Source organism: Podarcis liolepis (assembly GCF_965112155.1).
Source record: "Podarcis liolepis genome assembly, chromosome: 3".
NCBI classification, from domain to species: domain Eukaryota; kingdom Metazoa; phylum Chordata; class Lepidosauria; order Squamata; family Lacertidae; genus Podarcis; species Podarcis liolepis.
Window position 1 is genome coordinate 16,143,100 of NC_139557.1, and position 14,721 is coordinate 16,157,820.

General features: G+C 44.5%; 1 protein-coding gene across 3 annotated transcripts in view; it reads right to left on the reverse strand.

Annotated features, from left to right (window-relative positions):
• Positions 1 to 1,453: 1,453 nt before the first annotated feature.
• The window catches only part of ZC3H13 (zinc finger CCCH-type containing 13), a 51,188-nt gene continuing 37,920 nt past the window's right edge, over positions 1,454 to 14,721 (reverse strand). For all 3 annotated transcript variants that reach the window (XM_083493744.1, XM_083493746.1, XM_083493745.1), the window contains 9 exons: positions 13,172 to 13,354; positions 11,743 to 12,220; positions 11,283 to 11,386; positions 9,360 to 10,346; positions 7,416 to 7,910; positions 6,365 to 6,514; positions 4,103 to 4,303; positions 2,824 to 2,987; positions 1,454 to 2,084 (listed from right to left, as the gene is read on the reverse strand). In XM_083493744.1, the coding sequence (XP_083349870.1) occupies positions 1,917 to 2,084; positions 2,824 to 2,987; positions 4,103 to 4,303; positions 6,365 to 6,514; positions 7,416 to 7,910; positions 9,360 to 10,346; positions 11,283 to 11,386; positions 11,743 to 12,220; positions 13,172 to 13,354 (2,930 nt within the window). In that variant the 3' untranslated portion in view covers positions 1,454 to 1,916. The remainder of the gene's footprint in view (positions 2,085 to 2,823; positions 2,988 to 4,102; positions 4,304 to 6,364; positions 6,515 to 7,415; positions 7,911 to 9,359; positions 10,347 to 11,282; positions 11,387 to 11,742; positions 12,221 to 13,171; positions 13,355 to 14,721) is intronic.

Sequence of the window (14,721 nt, forward strand, 5' to 3'; positions counted from 1 at the left end):
GAATAGATTCCCTTGGAAGCTGGTGGTTTTTAAGCAGAGATTGGATGGTTATCCACCACAGATGCTTTAGCTGAGATTCCTGCATTGCAGAGGGTTGGGACTCGATGACCCTCAAGGTCTCTTCCAAGTGTACAATTCTTTGATCCTCATCTTGTGCAGCAAGGCAGTTTTTATATTACATCAAAAGACAACTCTGAGAATATGCAGGTGTAAGATGAAGAGGTTTATGGGCTTTGTTCCCTGAAGCTCACTTGCATTACATACACTATGCCGTTTTTGGCACAATCCCCTTTTTGTCACAAAATTGGTTCCATCCATTGTCTGGCAATCATATAATGTTGGTAAAGAAAGGTAAAGGGACCCCTGACCATTAGGTCCAGTCGTGGCTGACTCTGGGGTTGCGGCACTCATCTCGCTTTATAGGCCGAGGGAGCTGGTGTTTGTCCACAGTCAGTTTTTCCGGGTCACGTGGCCAGCATGACTAAGCCGCTTCTGGCGAACCAGAGCAGCGCACAGAAATGCCGTTTACCTTCCCGCCGGAGTGGTACCTATTTATCTACTTGCACTCTGACGTGCTTTCGAACTGCTAGGTTGGCAGAAGCAGGGACCAAGAAATGGGAGCTCACCCCGTCGCGGGGATTCGAACCGCCGACCTTCTGATCAGCAAGTCCTAGGCTCTGTGGTTTAACCCACAGCGCCACCCGCATCCCCATGTTGGTAATGTTGGTATGTACTGCTAAAACCTAAAACATCAGCACTTCAGCCAGCAAAATAGGGAGACGTAGTCATAAGCAACAACTCCATGCGATTTAACTTAAACCCCACAAGGGAGGTTACATTTATACTGCACCCTTGATCCCATTTAATCATTCTGAATGTTTCCATTCACTTCAGTAGAAAAGGGTTCTCCCTTTTAGACTGTTTTGCGGAGATGTATTTCTATATTTTTAGTATATAAACTAATTTCATTATACAGTGGTGCCTCGCAAGACGAAAAGAATCCGTTCTGTGATTCTCTTCGTCTTGCGGTTTTTTCGTCTTGCGAAGCAAGCCCATTGACGGATTAGCGGATTAGCGCTATTAGCGGCTTATCAGCTTATCGGATCAGCTGATAAGCAGCTTAGTGGCTTAGAATGTCTTGCGAGGCATTCGTCTTGCGGGGCACCACTGTATGGGAATTGTTATTCTCAGGTTAATCTACATTGTACTTTGAGTATTCTGAAGCAAGGGGTTATTTCTTACTCAACCCTTGTTCCCTGGAACAGGTGTTTCTCCTATTAGTCAAGCAAACAATTTACCTTTGGTTGGGGAAGTGTTTCCACTTAGGAAGACGGAAGCAATGGTTATAAAAGCAATGCATTCATCTGTAAAAAGAGCTACCACATTATTAGCTTCTGTGTTGCTGAAGCTAAATTATGCTAGCCCAAAAATGAAGGTAACAGTACAATGTTCACACACTGAGAAAACAAGACTTTATGTGGTTGTATTTTTGACATGAATGCTACAGACTAAACGAGGCACAGCTTTGCACTAAATGTAAAAAACCTCATTGATAAGAAAATCTTGCAGAAGAAACTTTATACACAAGCCTTTTTTAAAAATCTCATGTTTTTTCTTAAAAATTTAATAGCAGGTGACAAAACAAGTCTCCAAAAATGGACATCTTCAAACACTTAAATACAAGTGAGTTCTTAAATAAGATCTGTTGTTAGATGTACTAAAAACATGCAGTGAACCAAACAGAAAGGTCTTTGAACTGTTGTACAAACAACCTTCTTTGTTATCCCATCTCGTAATGCACACTGTACGTATGGAAAGTGTTTTCCTCTTCTAGCACAAACATACTTCTTCACAGGAATAAAGATGGAAACATCAACTATTATCAAACAGTGAAAAGGCCAGAGACACCGACCAGCTCAGGACATGCAGATTTCTGGGATATAAGGTTGTGGAAGCTTAGTGTCCTCTGTCTTTTCTTGTCCAGAAACTTGGCGAACAGTCTTGCGTTTAAACAACCGTAGACTCAAGCGCAGTAACTCGTTGTCTACTACTGGAGGATTTGTGTAGGTTTGTTTGGTTGTGCCCTGTTTGAATGGAGAACAATTGCCAAGTTAGTCACAGCTGCTTGGTGGGTTCAGACACTGTCACTCTATGAACTTAAAGATGCTACACAACTAGTGCTAATGAACAGTGCCTGGTTTATCGGAAAAACATTTAGCAGTATGTCTGGAAAATGATAATTTCCGCAGGCATCTAGAATTATTTCAGGGGAGAAGAGCATCTTAAAACAGCCACAAAAGTGAGAAGTCATCAGGTCTTAAAAGCCTCTAGTGTTCAGCCATCAATTACCATATTTTTCGCTCTACAAGACACAACAGACCATAAGACGCACCCAGTTTTTGGAGGAGGAAAACAAGAAAAAAAAAATTCTGAATCCCAGAAGCCAGAACAGCAAGAGGGATCGCTGCGCAGTGAAAGCAGCGATCCCTCTTGCTGTTCTGGCTTCTGGGACAGCTGCGCACACACATTTCCCCCTACTTTTTAGGAGGGAAAAAGTGAGTCTTATAGAGCAAAAAATACGGTAAATTTCTGCCACTTTTTAAAAGGAAAAAAAATGGTATCTGGACAAGTACCAAACCCATTTGCAGAAGAAACCTAACTTAGGTGGCTTACGAAACAAGGGAAGGGTACGTCAGGTTGGTTTAGATGCATATAAAGATGATTCCATAGAAACAAGTCTCAAAGTTAAAAGATCAAGTCGCTTTGCAATTACTGAGTGTTTAAAATGTGTTTGTGATGCGGTGGCCTGTTAGGTGCACTTGCCTTTTCATTTTTGACTAGCTGCTTGCGGATTGCGGAGTCTCTCCTAAAGCACAGGGCCTTGCAACAGGGACCAAGATTACACAACAGGCCAGATCGCTCTTCCTTTCGCAGCAGGGCAGCCATGTTCAGGGCCCCAAATTCATGCTCAAATAAGTTCTCGGCATCTACAGAAAAGCAACATAAAGAATATAATATTAAGAAAACGTTGGTAAAATGATGGATAAGACACCAATATACAGCTGTACTATGTCAAGAGAAGAGTGTGTGTAACTAAAGTGAATGATGGAGCACCAAATTTGATTACTAGGGTCATCAGGAGACTATGGTAACTTATGAGTGGCCCACATCCCAAGAGTTTCTCTGATCCTTTATTTCCCCCTCAGCTAAGTGAACGGTGGCTTTTCACTCCTATGCAGAAAATTAAAGTGTTGCACTTGGGGATACTTTATAGTGAGAGTAAATATTACCTTCCATATCACTTTCAAGGATCTTGGATGGTTTGTGTGCAACATTTCAATATTTCAACGGAGCAGCAACACATACACAAATCCCCTTACGCACGTCATACTTATTGGGCATGTTGCTACTTGAATGGACATTTCAAACGGCTGATTTGATACAGCCTATACAAAACTAAGGACGCGGATTTGATACAGCCCATACAAAACTAAGGATGCGGGTGGCACTGTGGGTTATGTGCTTAATTTGCCTATTGGGAAAGTGCCTTTCACAACCCTCAAACTCAACTGGGTCCACTGGGAGCCATTTGAAACAGAAGTAGCATGGTTTTCAATAAGCATGTTACCATTTGCCACATAGCAGGGCCTTTCCTTCTTAATCAGGCCAACTGGACGCGGGTGGTGCTGTGGGTTAAACCACAGAGCCAATCAGAAGGTCGCAATCAGACTTGCCAATCAGAAGGTCGGTGGTTCGAATCCCCGCAACGGGGTGAGCTCCAGTTGCTTGGTCCCTGCTCCTGCCAACCTAGCAGTTCGAAAGCACGTCAAAGTGCAAGTAGATAAATAGGTACCGCTCTGGCGGGAAGGTAAACGGCGTTTCCGTGTGCTGCTCTGGTTCGCCAGAAGCGGCTTAGTCATGCTGGCCACATGACCCAGAAGCTGTACACCGGCTCCTTCGGCCAATAAAGCGAGATGAGCGCTGCAACCCCAGAGTCGGTCACGACTGGACCTAATGGTATACCTTTACGTATACAAAACTAACAAAATCCTTGGATGTTTTTCTAGCTTCATTTGGACAGATCCGGCAAGCCAATTATTACCTTTAGGCTTCTCTATTGTTCTCTGGCATGTTTCTTTAATTTTGGTGAAGAGCGAGGGGCCGGCGAGTTGTTTGGAAATGCCGACTCTCAACATAACAGCACCGGGAGTGAATTTCAGAAGAGCAGCTCCGGGCTCTCGCGGCTCTTTGGGCTGCTTTGGCATTAGACTAGACCAGTCTACATCTATTACATCCACAGGATCTGAAAACACACACAAAAAAGAAGTTATTCCTCCGCTCAACAGGACATATAAGGCAGTGCTGAAAAAAATTATGGTCTCTCACTTATTACCATACAATGGATACCACAGTCCCTTAAATGGCTAGAAATCTGGAATTCACAGGACATCTATTTCTGATTAAACTACCGTATTTTTCGCTCCATAAGATGCACTTTTTTCCTCCTAAAAAGGAAGCGGGAATGTCTGTGCGTCTTATGTAGCGAATGTGTGGTCTATCGCTGGCTCCCTTTCCAGCCCCGGCCCCTTGTCCAGGCCTCCATTGCTGAATGTTCTGCAGGCAGAGGCTGTCTGTTTCCCCAGCAACATGTGACTGGCTGATCTGTCTGGAAACTGTAGAAACAGCTCCCTTTCCTTTCCTAAAGAAGCTGCAGAACTGTGAATTGAACCCCGTAAAAACAGGATTTTTTCCCCTTTGCAAAGGAAGCTCAACAACTTTGAGCTGATCCTCAAAAAATGGGGCTTTTCCCCTTTGCAAAAGAAGCTGCACAACTGTGAGCTGCTCCCCCAAAAAACAGGGCTTTCCCACTTTCGTCCTCTAAACACTAGGTGCGTCTTATGGAGCGAAAAATATGGTGACAGTTGCCAGCTACTCTCTAGCAAAGGGGGATGGAGGAGGAGAAGAGAGGAATCTCTTAATAATTGGACAGAAGTTAAACAGTAAAGTTTGGGGTTTTAAAAAAAATATCATAGCACATTTTAAACTCTTTCCAAGTCACTTGGCTATTAAGCTTATTTCTTATTTTCTTATTGGTTGCATTTATATCCCATCTTTTCTCCAAGGAGCTCAAGGTAGCATACAGAGTTTTACCCCTCATCATCTCTACAGCAACCCTGTGATGCAGATTAGGAGGCGAGGCAGTGACTGGCTCAAGTGGGATGTGCCAAGACATCGCAACCAGTGATGGTTTATTAGACTGGGAACAAGTCCTGCATCCATATTTATTCATTACATTTATACACCAGCTTTACCTTCCAAGGATCTCAAGGTGGTGTATATGGATCTCCTCCACGTTTGATCCTCGCAACCACCCTATGAGGTAGGAGATGGTCACTGGATCAAAGTCACCCAGGGAGCTTCATGGCTGAGTGGGGATTCAAACCTTGCTCTTCAAGGTCCTAGTCCAATACTCTAACCTCTACGCCACAACGGCTCCTTTCCTTTCCCCTCCCATCATGTTCCCAGCTTTGGTGCTGAAGTCATGACTTCTTAAAACTATGGTTTCCCATGATCTGGACCAGGAAGCTGTACTTTAAGCACTGTTTACAAACCAGAAACTGGTATGTTATTCTGTTATTTAGATGGGATACAAAACTTAAGAGAATAGGAAAATTTCTCCCCCCTTTCCCATGACTAACAGAAGTGGAATTAAGCAAAATCACAAAATGAAGGCAATTCATTTAATGTGTACAAATTAGGCAGGCTGCAGAGTACAGATTATCTTTACATAGAAGCTGTGTAGACATAAAACAAAAGGGGTTGAATTTATTTCAATTCACACAGGCCTGACATAAAAAGGACTGCTAAAACTCACCATATAACACTGGTCTTGAAAGACCTACACTGGCTCGCAGTACGTTTCCGAGCACAATTCAAAGTGTTGGTGTTGACCTTTAAAGCCCTAAACGGCCTCAGTCCAGTATACCTGAAGGAGTGTCTCCACCCCCATCATTCTGCCCGGACACTGAGGTCCAGCACCGAGGGCCTTCTGGCGGTTCCCTCACTGTGAGAAGCCAAGTTACAGGGAACCAGGCAGAGGGCCTTCTCGGTAGTGGCACCTGCCCTGTGGAACGCCCTCCCACCAGATGTCAAAGAGAACAACAACTACCAGACTTTTAGGAGACATCTGAAGGCAGCCCTGTTTAGGGAAGCTTTTAATGTGTAATAGGTTATTGTATTTTAGTGTTCTGTTGGAAGCCGCCCAGAGTGGCTGGGGAAACCCAGCCAGATGTGCGGGGTATAAATAAAATAATAATAATAATAATAATAATAATAATAATAATAATAATAATAATAATATCACCTGGCATCTTCTCCTCGTCCTGTTGATCCTCCCTCTTTTCAGCATCACCAGCCAAAATTTCATCCAGTTCATCATCACTAATTGGCTCATATTCTCCGGCACCGGATCCCATTGACTGCATATCATCTATTTTGACTTCATCATCCCCGCCTACAGAAGAACAGTGCCAAAACATATCTGTTTTAACTTTCAAGTTCACTAATACCAACATCAATGAAATGCAGGCCTTCCATGGCTTGGATCCTAATGTCAGAGTCCAGTTCAATTTATAGAAGAGTGATCCCACTAAAGTTGCCTGTCTCCCCCCCCCAAAATGCTCCAGAGTCTTGGGCCCCTCTTTGAAATGGCATGGGATGTGGGAGGCTGAAGCACAAAGGGCAAAAGCCAGAGTTCACCCCTCGGTGTGAGCAGACAGCCGTTTTTGGATCCAAACCAAATGTGAGCTGCATATTATATTTGGGAAGACTTTTTAAAACCCATTTGGTTAAGGGTTTTAACAAGAAACTTTCCATACTAAATACACACTTTTGTTGTCATTTTAAGCGCCAACTGAACATGCTGCAGGAGATGAGATTAGGATCTCCTACTGTTCTTGTTAGCAGGGAAACAGTGTTTGGGGAGAAATATGTTGCAACCTTTTCCTCCTGTCTCTTTCCCTTGGCATAAACTCTTCAGTGCAATTGGCTCCAAGAGGCAGGGCACAGAGGATGAAGATAATGTCCATGTCCCTCCCCAACCCTATTAGAGCAACTGTGTGTGTGTGTGTGTGTGTGTGTGTGTGTGTGTGTGAGAGAGAGAGAGAGAGAGAGAGAGAGAGAGAGAGAGAGAGAATATGAGAATAATTTGCATTGGAGGTCATGGAAGAAGAGTCAAACACTCTCTTCTAGAGGCATCTACACTGTTCAGGGCTCTGGCTACACTGCTGAGGTGGTGTTGTGAAGAGGACCCAAGATCGGAAACCTCAAACAAGAAGACGATGAAACACTCAATTCTCCAACAAGAAGATTCATTTGGGTATTTGGACAGCAAAAACAGACCGATAATACATCACCTTCTAAATGTTCCACTTTCTCAGCTTCAACCCCATCTTCGAATCCTTGCAAAGGTCCCAAGTCTTTATCTAGCCTTTCCTTCTCGAGGGAGGTAGAGTCCAAATAGATCACCTCAAATTCTGGATGCTCCTTGCCCGGTTTTGTTTCACTGTGCTTGGATAACTCTGCTTGAGAGGAAATATTGGCACCTCGATCTCTCTCAGGGTTCTCCAGGAGTAGCCTCTCCTTCTCACGATCTGTATCCCTTCGCTTTTCCCGCTGTCTTTCTCGTTCGCGAATTCTGTCCCGCTCTCTGTTCCTTAGCCAGTCTTTGGCTGTATCTCGGTCCCAGTCTCTCTGCCTCGCCTCTCGTCGGTCCCGTTCACGATCGTGCTCATGCCTGTCTCTCTCCTGCACCCTTTCCCTGCTGTCAAAGGACCCAGATCTGGAATGACCTTGGCGATCCGATTCAGGAGAACTTCGCCTGGAACTGTGGCTCCTTGAATCCTGTCGATCTGGATAAAAGTGTTAAGCAGATGCATGACTATGTTGTACGTGGACTACACACCTAACAGAGCTTGGCTGAAAATAAGCCATGTTTCGCCAGGTCGCTTCTTGCTTTTCCCCTTTGAAGGTGATATTCTGCTTTGTTAGAACATGGTTTCCCTTGATGTCCACACTAGGAAACTGTGGTTTAAGTGCTGCTTTACAAGCTAGGGTATGATCCTATGTGCCCAGACCTCCACCCTTACAATTCTCTAGGTTTCTTTGGCAGACAGGAAAAACTCCCTCAGCAAATGAGTCAATCTGGGAAGGATTCCTGGAAAGCAGAAGGTTTGGATGCTTCTGCTCTGAAGATGCAGCTTTACACCTTCCCACATTTTGTCAAAATGAAATGTTTATCCCCAACCAGCAAGGGCAGAATACAGTGGTGCCTCACAAGACGAAAAGAATCCGTTCTGTGATTCTCTTCGTCTAGCGGTTTTTTCGTCTTGCGAAGCAAGCCCATTGACGGATTAGCGGATTAGCGCTATTAGCGGCTTATCGGATCAGCTGATAAGCGGCTTAGCGGCTTAGAAAAAAGGGGGGAGGGGAAAAAACCCGCAAGAACTCGCAAGACATTATCGTCTTGCGAAGCAAGCCCATAGGAGATTCGTTTTGCGAAGCACCTCCAAAGCGGAAAACTCTTTCGTCTAGCGAGTTTTCCGTCTTGCGAGGCATTCGTCTAGCGGGGCACCACTGTATATTTGTGATAGGACCGCCTTAGAATACAGGCAAAGGTGATGCTACTAAGGATCTAAGCAGTTGCCATTGAACATCTAAAGATGTTCCATGGTTAGAAAAGGCATGATGGTTTGTTTATTGTTTTATGATGCCATTTTTAACTGAAAGCCGCCATGGGGGCTACTTGAGTCCAAAATCACGCTATTAATGAAGACAATAACGAAGTCTACAAATCAGTTTCAAAATTTAAAGAGGGCGTAGCATCAGGAAAATCATAAACCAACAACCAACCGTCAATGAAGAAGAAGAAGAAGAAGAAGAGTTTGGATTTGATATCCCGCTTTATCACTACCCAAAGGTGTCTCAAAGCGGCTAACATTCTCCTTTCTCTTCCTCCCCCACAACAAACACTCTGTGAGGTGAGTGGGGCTGAGAGACTTCAGAGAAGTGTGACTAGCCCAAGGTCACCCAGCAGCTGCATGTGGAGGAGCGGAGACGCGAACCCGGTTCCCCAGATTATGAGTCTACCGTTCTTAACCACTACACCACACTGGCTCACAAGAGGAATTGTTTTATACAACACTTGGGTAAGTGGAAGCCAGCAACTTTCCTGATCCTCTCCCCATTGCAGCCTCTCCCTGGTGTTGGCTGATGCTTAGCAAAGGTCTGAGGTATTATGAGAATCTGAGGAAAGCGAGAAGAGGCAGCTTGCGCAAGCAGAGCAACACAAGTGGAACTACCTGAAGAGGTGCTGCGGCTGGGAACCCCTCGTTTTAGTTGATCAATTCTTGACTTGCGCTCTTCGGCAATTTCTAGACACCTCCTCTCTCTCTCTCTGTCGCCGGCGCTGCTATGCAGGATCTTCTTAAGGCCAGCCTGGTCATCTCCGCTACGATGTGCAGAATCATTGGAGGGCGAGCGAAGTCGACTGGAGGTACGGCTCCGATTGCTACAAAGACTGCTGCTTCTCTTCTCTTCCGTGGGTTTATGGTGAGGGGCCTCCACGGCTTCAGTCCTCGCGCGATGGCTAGTTCTGTGGGGCTCCTCCGAACTCCTCTCCAGAATACTTTCCCCACGCTCTGGAACGTCCTCATCCGACCAGTCGCTAAACGTTGTGTCCTCTCTCTTGGGCGCGGCTTCTATGACCACAGGTTTCTCAGGCACTGCTTCCACCAGCTCCTCTCTGGTGGTTACCGGTGGTGTCCTTGGGCCTTTTTTCTTTTTCTGGTGTGGGCCGCTGTCCTCATCAGAAGCCTCCGAATCTCCTTTTGATCTTTTGCGCTTCTTTTCAGTGCTCTTCTTTTTCTGCGCTTTCTTGGGAGAAAAGACCTGGGCTTTCTCTGGAGCCGGCTCGCTAACAAAGCGCTCCAGCGCAACGTCATCTTCTTTCTTCTTCTTCGTGGCCTTCTTCTGTATTTTAACTTTTTTCTTATCTTCGTGTGCATGGTCAGCAGCCTCTCGCTCTTCAGAAGCCCGGTTGCTTATGTTTTCTTGCACCCGGCTCCTTGAACTTTCGTTGGTCTCCCGCTGCTCTCGCTGTTTGTCCCCAGAAGAAGAACTCCGCTCCTTGAAATCACTTTCCTCATAGTGTCTGGAGCTGTCCTTTCTCTCCGGCTTTCGGTCGCTGTCTTTCCACCGGCTCTGCTTGTCTTCTGAAAGGTGCGTAGGGCTAAGTGAGCGCGATTCCTGAGGCCGTACAACCTGACTCAGTAATCTGCGTTTTTCGTCTGTGAAAGATGAAAAATACGTCATGACACTTCTTTTCTGAACAGGCCCTTAACATCTGATTGTCTCGCTTAGGTCACAACTAAGTGGCCTGCACATATCCAACATTAAGCGACTGACTTCCTTGTACGCCCGTTGCCGGTTACGTTTTTAAATGTCCATTTTTTTTAAAAAAAAAACCCCACAAACACATTTGACATGAAAGATGCTCATAAGAAAACTGCCATCAATACATATAAACTGTTTCCTTATCCTATAAACACCACCTGAAAGTAAAGAAGGATACTCTAGAATATCTTTGGCCAGACTGCACATTTAACATCAGTGATGTACTTTTGGTGAAAATGTTTCTAACATTTTAAACTATAACATTTTCTTTTTCAGAATCTAATTCGCAATGAATGGATAAGAATTGCAATTACAGCATGAGGAAAGTGGCAGTTTCAAAATTATTAGCTCTGTTTACTAAATACAAGTAAAATAAACATGGTAAATTAGATTAAATTCTAATTTTTGGAGTTTTGTGCTCGCACAGCCAACAGTCAAGGAGAAGTTGCAGACTGACATGTTAGTCGCCACTGTTAATTAACTCAGCCTTCATTGTTTTTTCAAGTTCCACTCATGTTTTTAGCTAATCTGCAAATGTTCTGGCATTTTCACATCTTTATGATCATGGTAAAGTGCCTCTAAAATGGGCAGGGGAAGGTAAGTATCAGAAATAGGACGGACTTTGAAATGCAAAATGCAAGATAAATGCTTCACTTAAGAAAGCAAATCTCTGCAAGAATGATAGCCTTGCACATACAACTCAGAAATAAAATACATACAGACATACAAAGGCATATACTTTTAAGTCATCCTTTGCTATCTGAGCTTGTGAAATGAAAGCAGTTACTTCTAATCTGCATCTAGCATGGGGACTGCATGCTTTTACTTACTCTGATCTTCTCCACTGTTATAGGCATCGCTATCAGGTGAGTGCTCACGTCGGCGCTTAGGTGATTTACGAGGGCTGGGGCTACTTTCATTTCTGTGACGTTTTCTATATCAGGCAAAAAAAAATACACTTATGCACTTCTAAGAAATCTCTCATCTTTCACCATAAAAACAAACAGAACTGTAACAAATAGCAGCGAATTGCACTACATGACCTATGGGGGTCCCTTCCAACTATATCATTCTATGAGATCAAAATTTTACAAGGGATCAGTAAAGTGTCCACTAGTCTTCCTTTAAAAAATTTTTTTTGACCATATGGCATATGAACCTTCAATGTATCCCCAATCAATTATCCTTTTGCAGGCCTAACCATAGAGGCATTTAGTCCTTTTGCCGTCTGATGCTGCCAAACTGGCCATTCTAAATATCAGTTCATTTTCTTTTAAAAACCAAACTTACTTTGACTTCCTCTCTTCGCGACTATCTCGTGTGGCCCTTTCTTCCCGGATGTCTTCTCTTTTGTCTCTGCGTTCTTCTCTTCCTCTCTCCTTGTCCTCCCACTCTCTCTGGCGCTCCCTTTCCTTCTCTCTTTCACGCCCTCTCTCTCGTTCACGCTCTCGTTCCCTTTCCCTTTCTCGCTCCCGTTCTCGCTCCCTCTCTCTTTCCCTCTCCCTCTCCCTTTCTCTGTCGTGATCCCTGTCCCGTTCCCTGTCTTTATTCTCCCTTTCTCTCTCGCGTTCTCGCTCACGGGCACGTTCACGTTCAGCTTCTCTCTCGCGCTCCCTTTCTCGCTCGCGTTCGCGTTCTCTCTCCCTCTCCCTCTGTCTTTCATCTCTTCGGTCTTCACCCCTATCTCCCCTTCGCTCTTCTAATCTTTCATCACGTTCGACGTCATCGTTCCTTCCCTGGTGTCGTACTGGCGAGCTTGGTCTCGGATCTGAAATGATAAAACAGGTTTCGTTTCCCTGCATAAACAGACAGACTTCAACATCCAGCTAATTATTTGTGTATTCCTGCAGAAGGGAAGCTCCAGCCCATTAGTTTGGCAGGCCTCCCCACTGGACACATAAGGGAGCTTTGGCGAAGCCAAAAGTGCCCTACATCTGCCCTACATCTGCCATGGGATTTGCAGGCACCACTGATCAGCCAAATGGTGGTGCTTCTAATACTTTGGGCTTCTAATATTGGCCCAAGTTACCAAACTAGTTAACAACTAATATGTCTGCTGAAGTAGCAGGACCACAGTCAGTCCATTTCCTTCCTCCCCCCCCCCCAAAAAAATGTTTTATTAACAATTTTCAAGATAAAATACAATAAAAATCAAACTATAGAATAAAAATATTTTAAAAGCCAAAATATAAAAAAGCAAGAGAAAAGAGAAAAAAAAATACTTGTAAGGCCTTTCCGTATATTTCTATCATGTACAATGGTACCTCAGGTTAAGTACTTAATTCGTTCCGGAGGTCCGAAACTGTTCTTAACCTGAAGCACCACTTTAGCTAATGGGGCCTCCTGCTGCTGCCGCGCCACTGGAGCCCAATTTCTGTTCTCATCCTGAAGCAAAGTTCTTAACCTGAAGCGCTATTTCTGGGTTAGTGGAGTCTGTAACCTGAAGCGTATGTAACCTGAAGCGTATGTAATCTGAGGTATCACTGTATACCCTGTCATTTATCCACATACAGAGGTGATAGATTCTTCCACCTGGGAGCCTACTTCTTCTCCCAGTCTCTCACCCTGGGGAGACACTTTCTACCTGCCTTTCTTTAATACAGGGAGCCCATTTCCCTCTTTATTCAATTGTTAACAATCACTCTCCCCCCTGCATAACTGTCCTTAGGAAACTGTTCTGCTTCAGCTACTTGCTGATACAAGTATAAACAGCGCCTACCTCTCTCTCTGTTGTCACGCTTGTCCCTTTCCCCATGCCTTCTTTCAAAGGAAGAATCCCTCGTGTGCTCACGGTTTTCGTAGCGATCCCTGTCGGGATAACTGCTCCGAGATTCCCAGCTGTCGTGGTAGCTGCTGCTGGTGTTGTGGCTGTCGACCTGAGATCCCCTTGCTCCTCGACTACCTAATGAAAACAGACATGTAGAAAAGCACAGGGAGGTGGCCTGCTGCCGTGCTGAAAGGTTACAGAATCACGAAAACCTTTTTTCATAATCTAAAAATGTTTATAATTAGTTTTAACTTAAAAATACATGTACGGTGAGAGCCAGTGTTGTGCCGGCGGACTCAGCAGTTACTTAGAATCATAGAATCATAGAGTTGGAAGAGACCACAAGGGCCATCGAGTCCAACCCCCTGCCAAGCAGGAAACACCATCAGAGCACTCCTGACATATGGTTGTCAAGCCTCGGCTTAAAGACCTCCAAAAAAGGAGACTCCACCACACTCCTTGGCAGCAAATTCCACTGTCGAACAGCTCTTACTGTCAGGAAGTTCTTCCTAATGTTTAGGTGGAATCTTCTTTCTTGTAGTTTGGATCCATTGCTCCGTGTCCGCTTCTCTGGAGCAGCAGAAAACAACCTTTCTCCCTCCTCTATATGACATCCTTTTATATATTTGAACATGGCTATCATATCACCCCTTAACCTCCTCTTCTCCAGGCTAAACATGCCCAGCTCCCTTAGCCATTCCTCATAAGGCATCGTTTCCAGGCCTTTGACCATTTTGGTTGCCCTCCTCTGGACACGTTCCAGTTTGTCAGTGTCCTTTTGAACTGTGGTGCCCAGAACTGGACACAGTACTCCAGGTGAGGTCTGACCAGAGCAGAATACAGTGGCACTATTACTTCCCTTGATCTAGATGCTATACTCCTATTGATGCAGCCCAGAATTGCATTGGCTTTTTTAGCTGCCGCGTCACTTCCCCTTCCTCTCCTTGCACTGTAGCCTCCTGTGACTCTCTAAATATGCTGAAGTGTCTTGTAACTCTCTGAAATGGATCTGGAGTCCGGGACAGGAGAGGAGGGAGGAGATGGCAGGACAATCCTATTTACATGAGCGGAAGTCTGCTGCACAAGTGGGACAACCCTGTTGAATTTCACTATCAGACTGTTATTTTCTCAGTAGGTTCACTGGTGAATTAAAATTGTATCCCCTAAACTTGATAGTTTACCTGCTGGGTAAGAAATCTGGGACAATCTCATGAAGCAGAGGTGGAACGGATCGGAGTGGCGATGTAGAAAAATACAGTCTAATATTAGCTCTCTTAACACATAAAAGCAAATGCTTATTAAAAAGGCAACAATCAAGTGGATTTCTACCTTCCCATTACCCATCTGCTCCTTAGTATTTCATAACTCTTTGGAATACCCACAAGGTTGCAGATAAATTAAACAGGATAGTGTCTGTAGTTTGTAAGTGGGGCAGAAGGCCGACAGGATTTTAATGGTGAAAGGAGATTTAGTGAAGGAAAACAGTTCAACTTTAATGAAAT